This window comes from Poecilia mexicana, unplaced genomic scaffold (genome assembly GCF_051168715.1).
Source record: "Poecilia mexicana isolate PSO_F unplaced genomic scaffold, ASM5116871v1 scaffold_6, whole genome shotgun sequence".
NCBI classification, from domain to species: Eukaryota; Metazoa; Chordata; class Actinopteri; order Cyprinodontiformes; family Poeciliidae; genus Poecilia; species Poecilia mexicana.
This window is the reverse complement of record NW_028263375.1, coordinates 6,131,189-6,149,459: the sequence shown is the minus strand read 5'-3', so window position 1 is coordinate 6,149,459 and position 18,271 is coordinate 6,131,189. Positions and strand designations below refer to the sequence as shown.

General features: G+C 37.5%; 1 protein-coding gene across 1 annotated transcript in view; it reads right to left on the bottom strand.

Annotated features, from left to right (window-relative positions):
* Positions 1 to 330: 330 nt before the first annotated feature.
* The window catches only part of cpne2 (copine II), a 37,367-nt gene continuing 19,426 nt past the window's right edge, over positions 331 to 18,271 (bottom strand). Inside the window, exons 11-16 of the mRNA XM_014968393.2 lie at positions 12,524 to 12,657; positions 11,542 to 11,596; positions 11,103 to 11,154; positions 9,906 to 10,039; positions 4,888 to 5,124; positions 331 to 1,416 (exon numbers count right to left, since the gene is read on the bottom strand). Coding sequence (XP_014823879.1) covers positions 1,309 to 1,416; positions 4,888 to 5,124; positions 9,906 to 10,039; positions 11,103 to 11,154; positions 11,542 to 11,596; positions 12,524 to 12,657 — 720 coding nt within the window. The 3' untranslated portion in view covers positions 331 to 1,308. The remainder of the gene's footprint in view (positions 1,417 to 4,887; positions 5,125 to 9,905; positions 10,040 to 11,102; positions 11,155 to 11,541; positions 11,597 to 12,523; positions 12,658 to 18,271) is intronic.

The following is an 18,271-nucleotide window of genomic DNA, read 5'->3' as shown; positions in this document are numbered from 1 at the left end:
ATTTGGATTGGAGGCTTTTCATTCAAAGTTCCACCAATTCTGCTTTTCCTAAAGTAGTAATTTATTACTTTCCATCTCTTGTTTTTCAAGTGTGTGCACATCTTTTGCATTTCTTTCAAGATTAGTGAAGTTTCTTTTGGAGATCTTATCATTTTGGATCTTATTTTTGCTCATTTAAAATCATTTTGCCCTTTGTTTATAATTATGTTTGCAATTTTACTTCTTTACATCATTTTTGTGACATTTGCATTAAAGTTGGTTTCCATCCTGGTCCTTCTGCATACACATTCACTCCTTTTTGAAAATGAGAGCAACACGTTTGCTACAGACTCACAGCGATACACATTGCGGTTTAATTGCACAAGTCAGCACTGCATAAAAATTACATCAAACATGGCAGAAACGTTGGTTTATAATTTCAGAAACAGCATCATAGAAATATACATTCGAAAAGTTCACACCCAAAGTTTCTCTGTACTTTCTGCTCATTCAAATCTCTTTGAATCGTATTTCTTTGTCGCTAAACGCTTTTCTGAACTTTCATTAAATATTTTCATCTGTTTAAATATTTATATAAAAAAACATGCATTTGTGATCAGCTTTTGTAAACAATAAGGAAATAGTGGCAACATGCAGGATCAACTCAGGCAATAATAAATACAGAAATTGTGCAAAAGCAAAGAAAATGTCTCCATGTTAAACAGCCCAGTGAGTTCCCACAGTTTCTACTCTGTGACGTTGCTACAGCAGCCACTGTGGCCTCATTCTGCTCACATTTCATCCCTTCCAGGAATTAATCCTCACCGCTCAGACAACTGTTGATCTCAACTTCCAAATAAAAACCTCTGTTTGTCGTGGCTGAGGAGATTCTTCTCTGTTTGGACTTGGGCTGTGAGTCTGCTGAACATGAGCACAAAAGCAAACGACTTCCATCGCGTCTGCTACCTCATATAAAACCTGGAGAGGATTCAAACTGCTCGGCTTCAAGAAAGGATTTAGCACAACGGAGATCCATGGATCACACGGCCCTGTCACATGACACACTGACATGCAAAATAGATAAATAAAAAACACATCCTGTTGTGTCAAGGTCATTTTTACCTCCCGTTTTTGGACACAAACAACATCACTTCTGTTGAACTCACACTTTAAACAGTCTTTAACCAGTATAAAATATGATGGCATGGATGTTAGAATGTTTTTTTCTGACATACACACTTTCATTCTGCACTGTTTGCCTGCAACAAGAACATTTTTAGGATCTGTCAAGCTAATGTACAGCGAGTGGACTCTGGACCTGGGGGCGTCTCACTCCGGCGCCGGGTTGATGGGCGGTAGATTTCGCTGTTTGAAATACTCGGTGACCTGCTGAGGGAGCTCAGCCAGGACAGACTTGGCAAGCGTCTCCTTCGGAGCCTAAGAGGAAGGAAAAAACCACTAAATATTGTTGCTAAACATTAGATTCAGTGACCTCTACTGGCTAAAGTCAGGACTGCAGACAAAACTGAAAAACTACTTACCAAGTATTTTTGTCTATAGTTTCTAGTGCAAATATGTTAGTATGCTTGAAATAAGACAAAACTAATTTGAAAGTAGCTTTTCAGCAAGATATAGGAGCTTGTTTTAAGTCAATATTTCCTTAATATTGATGAAGAAGCAGCAGTTCTGCTGACAGATCTTTTCACTTGTAACATGGGAATAATGTCTGTTATAAGTAAAATAATCTGCCAGTGGAACTAATACCTCATCAACAATATTTAGGAATTATTTACATAAAACAAGTTCCTTTATATTGCTGGAAAGTTACTTTTAAGATAGGTTTGTCTTGTTTTATGTGTACTACTGTATTTGCACTAGAAACTACACAAACATACAATTTTGTGTTTTTATAGTGAAGCTGTGCATTAAGATTAAGATAATTAATATTTCATTAAGAGAAAGAAAGAGCTATATTTAAGAAAAACAGGGAGAACTTTAGTCCATTTATGTGCAAAACTGGTAGAGATGTTCCCCCAAATACAAGCTGCTCTAATACAACATAAGGAGACCGTACATGGTAATGACTCATGAGGGATGAATACAAATGCATCACATTTTTTACCTTTATATAAAAACCATGACTTATTTAAATTGAGCAGTCAAGAGTTTCTCCTGCCCCAGAAAAAAAAAACCTTCAAAGCTGACCTCAAATAATCCCCAAAACTCTGTCATTTTTTTAACAAAGTGAAGAGAAAACTGTGATACTATTGGTTCGACCAATACCTCCCATAGCTTTGTAGATGCATGATTCAGTTCTGGAAAATAGTAGAGAAGCAAATTAAAACCAATCTTTAGTTAAAGCCTTATTTTTATTTTTGTTACATGTCCTGTCTTTGGCACTTCTGGCATACCGTATAAGAGAAGATGGGTGCCTGCATCTGCCTGGGAACATCAGCTCTAAAAGGTGGCCTCTCAAGACAGAATCCTAGTTGTGTTAATAATTTTATTGATTAAAGAAGGGAAAACCAGGCAAAACCCCAGAACACAAAAAACAACACAAGGTTGAACAAACTGCTGCACAAAAAGTACAAGCAAGTCAAAAATCTAATTAAAAGCAGAATCTTAAACCCTAAAAACAACTTTAAATAGCTATAAACATAATCTGAAATGTTGCTATGTTTGTTAAAGCTTTCTATGAACAGCTTCAGAGCAACTAAACTTCAAGAAATGGATTAAAGTTTCTTCAAGTGTAAACTAAATTTATATCCAACCGGCTGAAATAAGGATGTGACTCAAAGTGGGTAAAAACTGAACCAGTATGAGAAGAGCAGACCTTAACATGTCGGAAAAAAGTAGTAATTCAGCCTTCTATGAAATGGTTTTTACTAAAATTAGGATCAAAAACAAAATTATTCTGATTTCTTTCTGAGTATTAATCAAAATCAGGCTCCTGCTGTTTCCTGACTGAAATGTTCCCTGATTATAGATCAACTTCTGTCTGCGTGTCCACAACCTCACAACCTCACAGCCGCAAATTACCTCTTCAGCCCTGCTGCTCTTATTCTATAAATACTTTAGTCTTGAACCTAAAAGGAAAATCAGGAAGGTTAAAAACTACAAGAAGTTGTCATAATAACACTTATCTCAGTCTTTCTGATCATGGAAAACACAAATTAACCATTATTGGTCTAGTTTATAGAGCAAACATTTTATTAAACTCAAACTAAGAAAAACTGACCTGCAAGTAACTTTTCAATGATATTGGATCTTGTTTCAAGTTAATAATTCCTTAATATTGACCAAAAAAATAATGTTCTACATGGAAGAGGGCCTCTTTAAAACACCGAGATTCATAAAACTAACACATAGTTACTATGTGTTAGTGAGCACACTCAGTGAGCACCGATGCTCACTGAGTGCCTCAGCAGAGCATCGGTGCAACAGTCCAAGCAAAAGGAGCCCCGACAAAAAGCTGCGCTTTTCTGTATGAAACATTTCTTCAGTTGGTCTTTAATAATATCCCAGTTGTCAGATTTTTCGGTTTTCATTCAATGTGATCCATCATCATGAAATTGGACAGAAAAACATAAGTTTTGTATTAAATTTTATAACATAAAGGTCCGTTTTTAATCACTTTGCTATACAAACAAACTTAAATGCAACTGGAAGGCGTATCTTTTTCCCACTGTCACCACTCCATCATCAACAATAAAACACCAACTCTGCACATTCTGCGAATATTAGTAGTAGGTGTGGGAGTAAAGGACCTTTCTTCAGATTTATTCATTTCCTCTCCGTCTCAGATTAATTTCTGCCCCTTTCCTTTCACTTCATTTCTGTCTCTCGCTCTCCCACCAGCAGCTGGAATGAAGCCAACAAACATCGTCTGTTCCTCCCACTACACTGGAAGTTAGTTTGCCCACCGACAGCCCACACACACACACACACACACACACACACACACACACACACACACACACACACACACACACACACACACACACACCTACACACACACCCAGAAAAGTATGCAGAAAAACGACAAAAAAACCCACTAATGAGTCCTCCAGAGGACAGCCTGGAATGAGGATGCTCCAGTGTCTCTGCTCACCTGCAGCACACACGTACAAACCTTCATTAACATAAACGCAGCTCAGAAAGCCATCAGCGCGGCGCACGCCTGCAGCGCCTCTGCCGAGGGCGAGATAACGGAGCAGGAACCCTCAAACAGCAAACTCTCTGAGCTCTGACTGTGCTGTGTGTGTGATAAAACATGAAACGAGGAGCAACAGGCTGCTGTTTACACTGCTTCGTTTAGTAAAGAACAGCTAAAACCGAGGCAAAATGAAGCTGAAACACTCAAACATTATTTGGTAAAAGGGTCATCAAACCCCACCGGGGTTGTTAGGTTTGAGTTTTAATCTAAATGTTTTCTTTAAAAGATCCAGCATGCAGAAAAAACAATTACAACTTAATCGACCAAGTGTTCCCCATTCATTTTGATAGAAGTTGTTCCTCAAACCACATTAAATACAGCAGAGCTGTAGACTGATTACACTGCAAAAACACAAACCTGTGAGAAAAAAACTAAAGATCCAACTATGTGGTTTCTTGAAAGCTCAGGTTTTATTAGCTGCTGACTTTTTGGAATAATGACATTTTTTAATTATCCACAAAAAAATCGTCACAATTTTTCTAAAAACCTTTCAGGGCAGCAGCAGCAAACTTTAGTGAGAATAATGTTGTTGTGAGTGGAAGTTTGCATTAATGGCTGTTATTCTGAAAAGCTGCTGCTTTAAGATGAGATTCCTTCAGGATTTTATTAGTTAAAAAGTCAATCAAAGATCCATTCCAGGTGAGCAGCTGAAGCCTGAGAAGAATCAGAAATTGCTATTAATCAATACTCACATTACGGAAATCCCTGAAGGGGACGAATTGCACGATGTCCCGGACCGCCTCCTCCCCCGTGTTGGACCTCAGGACGCTGGCGTCTCCATCCAAGAACTCCATGGCAGCGAAGTCGGCGTTACCGACACCGATGATGATGATGGACATTGGCAACTTGGAGGCCTGAACGATGGCGTCGCGCGTCTCATCCATGTCACTGATGACACCGTCTGTTATGATGAGGAGAGTGAAGTACTGCTGCAGACGGAGAGCAGGAAAGACAGAGAGGAGGGAAGACAGATGGGAAAAAAAGAGAGACAACATGTAAGAAATATATTTATTTATTTACAAAATCCTAAATTTGTACCTCAATCATCATTCTGAGCAAAGACTGCAGAGTAAATTCGATTCTTGACAGATTTGGTATGACAGACTTGTATTTATTTTGCAGATGAAACCTGAAATTAAGAATTTGCAGGGCGAACTACCATGTAAGGTGACGGAGGAAATTCATACAAACTCAACAGATCATTGCTTTTTTATCTGGCATAAGTAAAACCTTCAAGATAACAGTTCTGTACTTAAATATTTTATTAATCAAATCACAGCAATTTTTATCCGTTTCCTTCCAAATTACATCAGTCAGTCCCTTTCGTTTTCGCGAAAATTAATCCAAAATCAACTAATTATTGCATTTTTTGTGCTTGTGCATAATTGTGTGTTTAATGCAAATTTTCTAGTCAAGTGGTCAAAAACAATGAGTTTAAGTGATGCTAACTGCCACCTGCAGGTGGCAGCGCATCAAGTAAGCGCTACCTCAGCCTTACTTGATGTCAAGTTTGATCGATGTGGCGAGTAACAAAAACATCACATTTAACGTTATGTGTAAACTCAAATATTGCAGAACACCTTGCAAATACTTCTAAATTAGTACTAAAAATCTGTGATTTTGATTGCAAAAAAGATTTTAAAAAATCACAAGAACAATCCTGAAGGGAATTATTGATGTAAAAAGATCAACGTTCTTGTATTTTTGTTGACTCTGACATAAACAGACATCAGCTGGACTTGAGTGTAACTGTGGTGTCATGATAAGAGCAGACAATGTGAAAACACAAGCTGTCTTTACTTGGAAAAAAAGTCACTTCTGTGCGAAATACACACACACGCAAACACACACACGCTCTGAAGTCTGTCTCATTAACGTGGTAGCAGCAGCGCTCATTAGAGAATCATTATCACACAAATACACAGGGTCGCTCACACACCAGGACACGCAGAGACCGCGTTGGCCCACAGCCTGTGTGTGTGTGTGTGTGTGTGTGTGTGTGTGTGTGTGTGTGTGTGTGTGTGTGTGTGTGTGTGTGTGTGTGTGTGTGTGTGTGTGTGTGTGTGTGTTGGTAGTGGGAGCATCTCTGTGCGAGTTCACACTGTCTCCAGTCGCAGGTTCTCTCATTATGTGAGGAACAGAAAAGGCGAGGCTGAGCAGCAGAACATTTCTGCAGCCTAAAACCAACTCAACACACGCAGGTCCAAACACAAGCCCAGCAGGACGTCCAAACACACACACACACACACACACACACACACACACACACACACACACACACACACACACACACACACACACACACACACACTGCAGCTGTCCTCACTCACTGTGTTACTCATTCTTATGTTTGAACTCACTGTAATATAAAACAAGAAAAGGGTCTGCAATCATTTCCTTACAGAGACAAAAGCGTTCTGGCACACATCACACAAGCGAGTACAATTCTCTCTGCGTCTCTGTTCCCCACAGGGTGACAGGGTGCAATTAGGGACAAAAAGCACCGTGGGAGCATAATGATACCCAGCCACTGCGCTCCTTTCAGATACATTCAGGAGACATGCTGCTTTATATGTAACCAGAGGGGGACTTTTTGCCATTTGTTCAAAGCTTCTGAGAGAGTGGCATATCTGCAGGAACATCGGACTGATGTCACCGAATCCTGGTCCAGAAGAAAACAGTTAAAGATCTGGGACGTGCTGAAGGTTTTGTAATCACCGGCCGGTAAGGTGACACAGCGATGCTGCTGAGATAAAGTCAGAGATCCTTTTAGTCCAGGCGTCTGGAACCTTTACAAGCCAAAGAGGGGATTTTTCCCCTCAGTCCAGATAAATAAAAGTCATTTGGAGTCAAAGAATCACCATTTTATTTCTGTTTTTCAGGTTTTAAAACAAAGAAAAAAAAGTTTATATAAAGAGGGATGTTGATGTTTGTGGAAAAAGATGAAAACTAAAAAAAGTTCTCAGTTTCCAACAGAATGATGTGGAATTAAATTATCACTGATAGTTGTGCTGTTCTGCTGTGGAAATTCAATGCAAGATTTAATAACCTACAAAATGTGGTAATGGCAAATCAACAACTTTACTGTTATAGAAAAGCTGTTTATCAGACATCATCAGTGGCTATGCTAATAGCTTTAGCATTTGTAACAAACTATGTTGTGGTGAACCAGCTGAGCAGCAGATAGCAAAGAGGAGAAACGAGGGTGATTGACAGCACTAAGACCCTCCTCCTGGTTCTGATTGGTTGTTTCTGACTGAACGGTTTATTTCTGCATTTGGTATAGAGAGCACTGGGAGAAGCTTGATTTTTTCACAGATTACTGTCACAAAAATGAAACATAAAAGGAACATATTTTTTGTTTTTATAAAAGTTACATACTGCACCTTTAAGGACACGAGTCCTTGAAAACTGGACTCTGATCTGCAGCATATTTAACCCCACAGCTTCCTGTGTCTCCACTCAGAGAACTGGACTCAGATTATAAATCTAAATGCGTTTGAATCCATCCTGAGCTGAACCTGAGAGGACGAACCAAACTGTTTAGCTACATATGTGTTTTCTGATGAGCTGGATGAGACTGACAGATTTAATCATCCCTGGATCCCAGACAATGAATTTAAAGGAGAAAATGAGGCTTCCTAATCCTGCTGTCAGGCTAAAAATATATAAAAAGAAAAGCCTAGTCAGAGTCTCAGCTGCAGAGCAGTGTAACAAAGAACAGGATGAGACTCAGTGCCAGCAGCCAGAGATAACAGATGCACTAACTTGTTTGTCCCCACAGCAAAAATATTGGATAAATAAGGAGTAAAAGCTCCCTGGACAAAAGTGCACCACTGACAGCTTTTGTGTTGCTGGCTAGTAAACAAAACAGTGTCATGTTTGCTTTTCTTTGGTGTGATTTGCCCAGAGATATAACACTCTGGTTATTAAATCAAATAAAAGGAAAAGAGAACAAAGCAAGAAAATTACTTCAGAAGGCTGTATGAAGAACAAAACCGTAGATGCCTCTCCTACGTATTTGTATTTATATTTGGTGGATTTGAGCAGGAAAAGGTCATTTCATCTGACATATAAGAGCATGGATCAATCAAACCTGCAGGATGATTAGATGGAACAAATACACTGTGAAAAGATCAGGACTGTGTGAACTTCTAATCTTTAGACCACTGCAAAGAAGAGTGAAAAACCTAATGGCACATTAAGAAGAGAAACTCTGGTGTCTGTGAGGACGAAGGAGCAAACACTGGAAAAGTGTCTGCAGAGACGTAGAGACTCTTATTGTTAACAGCTATATTTACATCCAATTGTCACGTGAATTTTCAGTGGAGTTTTGAAATGTTTCAAAAAGGAAAAATGCGAATTAGGCGTGCTTAGAGAGAATCAATGAGGCTACACAAAGCGTGATGTCATCAGATGTTGACACTACACATGTAAACAGGAAGTAGGGCTGCAAACTAGCATGAGAAACACACCTCAGAAAGAAGGAGAGAACCTTTCCCTCCAAGCTGGAGTTTGGTGCCTCTGAACCCAGAGATACACCCACAACCAAATGTATGACATCGGCTACATCATCATTTATTCCATCTCCTCTTCTGCACATGAACTGTTTGACAGAAACAGCCAGAAAAATCACCTCAAGCTAGCATAAAAACCTTTTATCTGAAACTGAGGAAATCTTTTCGGATTTCAACGTTTCCATCCAGCGTTCTTAATGCAACAGTTCAAAATATGCATAAAAAACATTCAGGAAACATGGCTCTGGTTACGTGGAACATGTAGCAAAAAGACTGGAAATCCATTTAACTTATTTTATTTTTGCACTTTCAAGTCCAGACTGTGAGATTAATTCATTAAATTATGATTATTTTTTAATAATTATTTGTATGGCATTTTAATTGTGTAACTATTTGTAATTGCTACGTAATCTTTGCTGCCTCTTGGTCAGGACTCCTTTAATAAAGAAGTTCTTAATCTGTGGGACTTTTTAAATAGAAAATGAAAATAAAAACTGTTTGAAAGGAAAACAGGATATCATCTGCAAAAAAAGAACTTAGTAGTGAGTTTCTCCACTAAGACATAAATACATTGATGTGTTTCTAAAACAGAAGTGGCTCCATTTATTGAAAATGGATCTCCAGTCTGAAAATGTTCCTTCCCAAACCAACCCAAAACTTTTCAAAAGAGTTTAGATCAGGACAGATCATATTCTCCCAGAAGAAACTAGAACTGCTTTGGTTAAAAATAAAATAAATAAAACGTGTTTTCATAAGATCGTTAACCCTTGTGCGTGTGAGGACTGAGGCAACTGGTACAAGTGATACGGGTGTGGGGTCGGTTCTCTTAAACACAAGGGTTAAGAGAACCTTCTGACAAACATAAAACTAACTTTAAAAACAAACAATCCAATTCTCGTTCTAATAATACAGAAGAAAGTTTGAGAATCACCTGTTTGAGCAGAAAAAAATCTCCATTTATAGGTAAAAATCCCACCTGGACAGCGGTGATAGACAGGTGTGTTGACAGAGAAGCAAACTGTCACAGACTGAAGCGATGCCTGGCTGTATTTAGACATTTTTATGGCTCTGGTTTCAGCAGCTGTCTGGGAACGCAGCGCTCAGCCAGAGGCAGAGAGCTGATCCCAAAATGCTACCCGAGTTTTGGTACATCTGTAAATATAAAACAATACAGCTGAGCTGCGGCTACGCACCGCTGCTTTCTCCTGCTGAAGCGCCTGAGCGGCGAAACGTGCGACGTGGCTGATGATCGGAGCAAAGTTAGTCGGCCCGTAGAAGCGGATGTGAGGGAGGCAGGCAGAGTACGCCTGGGCGATGCCCTCCACACCTGAACATGCAGACGGGAAAATTAAACCGTTAGAAATGTGGAAAAGATGCTTATAATAACTGTTTTCTGCCTCCTGCAGCTACAAGTGTCTGTGATTTGGAGGTAAAAGTAAAACTTGCACTGCTCATTCAGACTGCATAGTGTTTATGTTTAAAATACAGATTTAACAATTAAGCAGACGTTTGAATGTATTAAAAATAAACAATTTTAATGCAACAGATTCATTTGTTGCATGTTGTAAGTGATATTTAAAGTTTAATATACCAGTTGTTGCAGCTTTTTGTGGTGATAATTCAGTAGAATGAACTAAATCCGGATCCGTCCAAACAAATCTACTGACCCTTCGACCTTTGGAGGCCCAAGATTTTAGAAGCTGAGCAACGATTCTGAAGAAAACCCAAAATAATGATCCGACATTTAAATATAGATTAATTCATTTAAAAGGATTAATCATCATTTAACCGAAGCATTAAGACTCAAAAAAGCAACTTGCTGAAAGATCAACAGATAATATTTTGTATTTACATAAAAAAAACTTCAATAAATATTTTCTACCCAGAACTCCTCAAGAACCAGTTTTATCTTCATCTGGTTCAAATTTTGTAAAGAAAATCTCCTATTAAGAAACTTTTCTATCCAGTTATCAGTTAATCTAAAAAACAATCATCAGATCAGCTCTACACTGTTAAGTTGAGCTGATTTTCTACATGAAAGTATTTCTTTAGCTGCAGATGCATCCTTTGCTGCAAATGGTCAAACGTACTTGAAAGGAATGCTATGTTGCTGCATTTTAGGGAAAAATGTTTATTTTCTTATTTTTTAAAAAATGACTAAATTATTCGTTTATTTGCATATTCTAATGTATTTCTAATATTATATAAAAAGCCTAAGTGGTCAAATGAAAAATCTGGAGAATGTGGCCATTTTTTATCCAATGAATCCATTAATCAACATAATTATCGATTACCAAAAATTGTTAGTTGCAGCCCTATAATGTATGTGAAAGATAAATCAAGTAGAGCTTTTATTTAATCTACAAAAAAAACACAGAAAAAAAGCTCACCGTAACAAAAGGGATTAGTGGGGTTGAAGTTGATGGCAAATTCATGTGAGACCTGCAGAGAAATGAAAAACATGAGCTGATGGTTCATCCTCCATCAAACTGGAGAATATTGTTAAGAAATATTGTTCATTTCTCCCACACCTTCCACCTTCCTCCCATCATGTCTCTGTGTATGGCTTCTATGTCCTTTTCATCATCTCAGCGCCATGGCAACACAGATAGGTTGACAGTTGCGTAATCATCTGAATATGCATGTACGATGTGTATGATGTTATCTGCGTGTGTGTGTGTGTGTGTATGTGTGTGTGTGTGTGTGTGTGTGAGGTGGATGTTTATAACAGGATGGCTGAAAACCCGCCCTCGCCTCTCTGCTGCACACGTTTTCTGTGTTTAGCACACAAACAGAAAATAAACTCCGTCCCCGTCCACACGTGTGTACCTTCCAGTCGGGTGGGAGTTGAGCTCCGAATCCCAGCGCAGGAAACATTTTGTCGCTGAGGAGGAAACCATGACAACAGATTGGAACATTAGTTCAGTCTTTTTGTCTTCTTTTTTTTCAATCAAATGCAACACATTTAGACAGGAGAGACAAAACAAAACAGTAATAAGGTAGAAAAATCAAAATCTGATCAATGTTTACATTTCCAAAACAGTTTTTCTAGAATAAGGATTTGCAAAAGTTTCGGATAATAAATCTGAATTAATTTTCACTCTGGTTAATTGACATCAGAGAAAAATGAAATCAGGAAGAGAAGAGTGAGCTTCCACCAGGCTGATTCATCCTCTGCTACATTTTCTAGATAATACCCAAAGTTAAAAAGTCAAATCTAGCTAAAATGTATTGAAGCTTCCAAATTTGAGGAAAGATAAAAATTTCTCTCTTTTCGGCTTTTGGATGATAGAAAAAATGTTAGCAGTCCTACAATTCTTACAAAGATCACAAATGTCATTAACACAATAAATATGACTGATAAAACTCTAATTTAACTTCTGAGCTAGAAAATAAAGTTTGGTGTCATGACCTTTGACCTGTTGGTTCGGCGTCTTGCTTTATTTTGATATTTATGTTTTGCTTCCTGGTTCCTTCCACCTGTTTTTGGGTTCTACTCTTAATCGTGTTGTGACAGTTTTGTATTTCAGTGGAAATTTACCAGGATAATCCACAACATGTAGATGTAAAGCACAGTTTCATTCAAAGCTTACGTCCACTCATCAGACATGTTATATTAATTTAAATTATCTGAACTGTCCCTTTTCCACGGTGAATTATGCTAAAAACAAAAGCAATCAGAATATTTTGTTTAATTTGGAGCATAACTTTGATTTTAGAGAAGTATACATGCTTATCCATACATCCTAACATTTGAATTAATAACTGCAGCCTGAAACAACTTAGCAGAGAGGCTGAGCTCCTTCCTTACGTGTCGTAATCCTGTATGATTTGGCCAACAGCTAAAATGGCCGACAGATACTCGTTGCTGCCCAGCGGGTTGATGTAGTGGAGAGACGACGGCTCTCTGGGGTTCCCGTTAGACGCTGTGAAGTCTATCCCAACCTGAGGAACACAAAGTAGAGACAGTTATCTTAAGATCTGCACAGTTAGTTTTAATGTTAAAGCCAGAATTATTTTTAAAAGCTTCACATGTGCGCCTCCTCTTTCTCAGTGCAAAGAAAAGTTTAAAAAAAACATCTTCTGCATCTGCTCATGCTGTTTACCAACTTGGACTTTTTATTACAAACGTACTGTAAAAAACGGTATTCATTGCTGTTTTTTGGTGGTTTGTGAGCCACATAGGATGCTAAAGACCCCATGTGGCTCCAGAGTGGCATGTTTCAAACCCCTGGTCTAAGTAAAGTGCAGTCCTGATTATTGTTTGTGCTCTTACTTTTGTTTTTTAAACTCTGCTGTAACCCTCAGCTTCTAAACCCCTTAAATCTCATTTAAACATTGGCCTGCTTCATCTACTTTAATCTGGCTGCGTCTGGAGCCAAAAGGAGTCATTTTGAAGCAACTAAAAAGGAGAAAAGATGGAACATGTGAAAGTAGAAGAGAGAAAGATTGGATTGGAGTTGCATATTTTCCCAATACTAGTGTATTAACCTCCAGCAGAATTGTCTTGTCTTTATCAGATTCTAAACAATTTAAATCTGGAACGTTTTATTCCATTAAACATGTGATAATCTAGGAAATTTGCTCTATAGAACAATTGAAAAAGTAGTGATGTTATTCTTATAAAACAGAACAAAACAAAGAAAACACAAGGCATGAATTTTGACTCAATTCAAATAGACGGGTCAAACCCAGTAATAAATAACAAACACGTTGTATAGCGTGATAATGAGCTCAGCCAGGCTCTGAATCGTTAGCAACCCGAGGAAGAGCGAGTTCTGCAGCAGATGGTCTGATCTCTCACACTGAAGTTAAGATCTTGGCGTCTGCTGGAGATTATATGAAGAAACAGGATAAATCCACCAATCCATGGACAAACTTTAGAAACTTCTTCATGATAGTCATATTCAATAAATTAGAACAGACGCATGATGAGTCTTGTTTGTTAGATTAAAAGTAGTTTTTGAAAATAACAACCTTTAAGCAGGAATTAAGCTTTCATTAAAGCCACATTTCTGTTTTTAAAAATAGCTATTTTTATTGGTCTGATGTAATATTCTAATTTTGAATACCATGTTTGTGGTTAAGAGAAATAAAGGTGTTCAGACATCAATATTTATGTAATTAATCTATAAAATGTCCTTCGCTTGGTGATACCAAAATAAATTGACTTTTCAATCATTTGTATTTTTGAATGGGAATAAAAAACAAACCAGATATGCTGCTGCTACATGTTTAGCACTGAGATGCTAATTTAGACTAGCATAGCTTCGCTGGTAGACTAATAGTTTTTAGCACAATTTGAACACGATAATAATCTTTTGCAGTGTCCAATCAGGTCGATTTTTGAAGAAAAAATTAACCCCCAGTGGGCCGAGAGAAGCGGTTTTGTCGTCCAATGCTGTTGTTTGTCACATGTGCGTCAGATTTACAGTCCTACCAGAAACATATGAATACAAAGGTTCCAGCTCTGGACTTTTTTATTTAACAAAACAAATCAAATCTTGGGGTGCTGTGGTGGCACAGGGGCAAAGCAGAACCCATGTATTGAGGCGTTGGTCCTCGTGCTGGTGGTCGCAGGTTTGATTCCCGGCCTGGTGACATTTACCGCATGTCTTCCCCCTCTTTCCTGTCGAACTACTTTCAAATAAAGGCTACTAGAGCCAACAAAACCTTAAACAAAAAGTCTTTAACGCAATAAAATCTATGTAATTAACTAATTGAAATTAATGCATTAAAGTCCTGGCTTTACATAAAATGTTATAATATTCATGATTATGATCAGTGGGTGTAAACTTCTATAAATTACATATGTTGATGGACACAGACTTTGGATGGTGTGTTAGGTAAGATTTGACCAAAAAACCTCAGAAACTTTTAGATTAAACTCAGAAATTTTCTATTAAAAAAAACTTTGAGATTTCTGAGTTCCAAAAATTTTCAAGAGTTTCAACTTGAAGACTAAAAGAGAGGTTTTCTATCTTCTCGGTTTCTCAAACTTTTTGGCAGAAAGCTTACTCCTCCATTTTTTTATTTTTCTATCTACAGGCCCATGTTACAGCCACACACAGTAATGTTCTGTGCAACATTACACAGAAAGTTGAGATTAGAAATGTGATTTTAGAAATCTATGGTACTTTGAATGTTTACATGAGATATTCCTCCCAGCGTACACATCAGCGTTTTCTGGTGAACGTCTGATTGGGTTTACAATGCGCCTGAGCAAACTGACAGCTGATGGATCATCTCCGAACTATTACAGTGCTCGTCCTCCGTTGCCCTCCACTGACATGTGACAGCTGTGATGCGATGACGGATGAAGCCATCCTGACTTGTTCTTTGCTTCAGGCTGGTTGTAGTTTTTAAACGCGTAGAGCTAATAAAACTTGACAAACAGTTTCAACAGGAGAGCGTTCACTAAATAAAACAAACAGATGCGTCTGATTACTGTATATTTTACAGCAGGGATTGTTTGAGACTTTGACTACACTGACAGCTCATCCCATTACCACCAACTTCCTGTTGAGCAGCTGACATGCTGACATTCACACTGAAGTTTTATTATTGGCTTCCCTGTTGAATATTCGCCAGAATCGCTGACACATTTGCAGCTGAAGAGCCAGAGAGATGATGGAGGGGAGCGAGGACGGACGAAGGTGTCGGAGCGTTTGTGAGCGCCTTATTCTCTCCTCCTGAGACGGTCAACAACGACAGCCAACATTTTAATGTTTTTGAGTCACATTGCACTTATTTATTAATATTTATATGAGACATATTCTAATTAAATATAAAGTTGCAAAAACTACAACAGAGACAGATTACTTAGAGTTTGAGTAGAAAGAAAACTAACATGATGTGAATGTAAAAGCTGTTATTCTCAGTTGGGATTTTATACACCTACATCATACTAAACAGCATAAAAATGATTAATTAAATATCACTAAAACAATCACAAAATCCTGGGGGGACTGATCAATATGAAAAGCTGTTCAACATTACTTAATTTTGCTTATCAAGTTAGTTAATTATTAATATTTTAACAGTTTCTTAGAGGGTTTTATCAATACTTTCTGGCCCAACCGGCAAAATATCACCATCATATGACTAAAACAGTGAACTGCTATTGTGCAAATACAGAGAGTACAGTAAATATAGTAGCTATTAATTAATTCATTAATAATTTTATACATTTGGGAAATGCTTTATGAAAAGAAATAACATTTTATTCAAAGCCAATCCTGATTGTCTTGCATCTTTCCTAACAGGAAGGTTTTTTTACTCTGCGATGAATCCTCCAAAGTCTCTCTTTTCCACTAGTTGACAATGAAACTATGAATGATACGAAGCATTCAAAATGAATAACATCCTGACTCATTTGAAGTGAGCCTCTCCACCAAAGCAGGTTGTTTCTTTGTGTTGTCGCAGAGGAGCGACGCGTTCTCCTCCGGCTCCCACAGCGCCGAGCAGGAGAGACGTTCCCCTCCTGCAGATTAGGATTAAAAACCTCGCTAAGATTGACTGAACGCCGCAGAACGGCTCGTCTTTCTTGGCTGGTTTTGTACACAACTTCTTCTGTGTGTGGTTGTTATATGGTAGTACCAAAAAGGATAGATGATGTCACTGGTGACTGGGTGTCTGAGAGAGATTATTCACGGTGAATCAAAATTAGTGTCAGTTTGCATAAGCAGCTAGTGCAGAAAATATGTTTGAAGATATTCTGTGGACCTGTGCAGCTAAAACGCACCATGACTTTTGGTTTGTTTTGGGAGTCTGCATATCAACAAAAGACAATGAAAACATTCATTCAGAGGAGCATGTATAAGTATGTATATAAGGTAGAGATGTAACATAATAAAATTATACTTAAAGCATTCAGTCTGCAGTCTGAATACTGCTGGATGTTTCTCCTGACTCCAGCAGGATTTATTCTCCTAATGGCTCTAAACCGCGGAGCTTAAGAAAGCTGCAGGATTCACGGTTCCTCGTTTAGTTTTAATAGGTTATCAAACACTGAGCAGAGCACAGAGGAGAGAGTTTCCTGCTACTGAACCATCTCATCAGCGAAAACTGGGAGATCAAATGGAGAAGAGTGAATTAGCAACTGGATAAAAGCAACTGCAGCTGATGTTTAAAGGGACAGTTACTGCAGTTACTGATTTTATAGCATTTCTGGGTAGTTTAACACTTTTAACAGCAGTAGGTTTTATATCTAAATGTCATTTACACTGACTTGTGTGAACTAATTGTTTCTAATAACGGAACAAAAGCATTTTCAAAAGTAAATATGTGATAATAGCTTTAAATATATGTATCTATATTATGTAGTGGAAGTTTGTAAAATGAATAAACATAAAACATCAACTCTGCTCAGCTCTTATGACTCAGAGCTCGTCTGTTGCTGCATGTTTCTCATAAATACCGACAGAAAACAAGCCACACTCTGGTCACTGTGTGACATAAAACTCAGTTTGTTTGTTTTTCTGATGATGTAAGTTCATGTAAACATTTCTTCTACTTGATATGAAAGCTGAAGAATTTGAATCATCTCTAAATCTACATAAAGTAACCATCTGAGATCTTGTGGGAATCTTTCACCATTTCATCTTTCATTCTGATAAAACAATATGAAAGATGAGCTGCAGAAATCTACAGTCATAGTCAATAAATTAGAATATTTTCCCCAATGGGTCTCATTTATCAGATTAAAAGCAGATATTAAACATAATTTACATTAAGCCCATATTTCTATTATTCTTTATATTTTTATGTAATATTCTGACTTTAAATACCATATTTTAACTGCAAGACAAAAATAATCATAATTAATAGAAATAAAGGCTTTCAAACATCCATCTGTGTGTAAATAAACTTTATAATGTGTTTCATTTAGTGATGAAGTTCTTAAAATAAATGTCCTCTACAATAATATTTAAATTTGTTGAATGGGTCTAGTCAAAGTCCTGATTACATCAGGTGATTATTCTTAATATCAGAGCTAAATTTTTAATGGAGTAATTAAAATAAACAAAAGCTTTAAAATATGCTGGGTAAACTTTTCTTTTTGTGATTTCTGAATCTGCATTTTATTTAAGGGTGTCGGAGTAAATTAGTTTAATACTTTAACACATTCAGAATGGTATTCTGTAAAAATAGCACTTTTAATGCAAAGTTGGAACTTTTAATGGACTTTTAATACAACTTTTAGTGTAACTTTATATTAAAGGTGTCATTATTTACCGAATTAAACTTCATGACAACAATCATAAATATTTATGAAAGCTCCTTCATGTTCATAACAGATGTTATGTTTATGTCAGTCTCATGCAAACCCCTTCAAATAAAGTGTTACCAATAAAAAATGATAGTTGTTCAAAATTAGAGGGGTATGAATACTTCTGCACTGTACCATTGTTTTCTATAAATATGACTAAACATCTATTACATCATCTAAATTCGCTCCTCTCTCTCTCTTAAAAAAGAAAATGTCCTTAACATTCATCAGCGGCGCAGAACGTCACCATGGCAACAACAGCTACCTTCTCTGCTTTAAGTCTCGCTT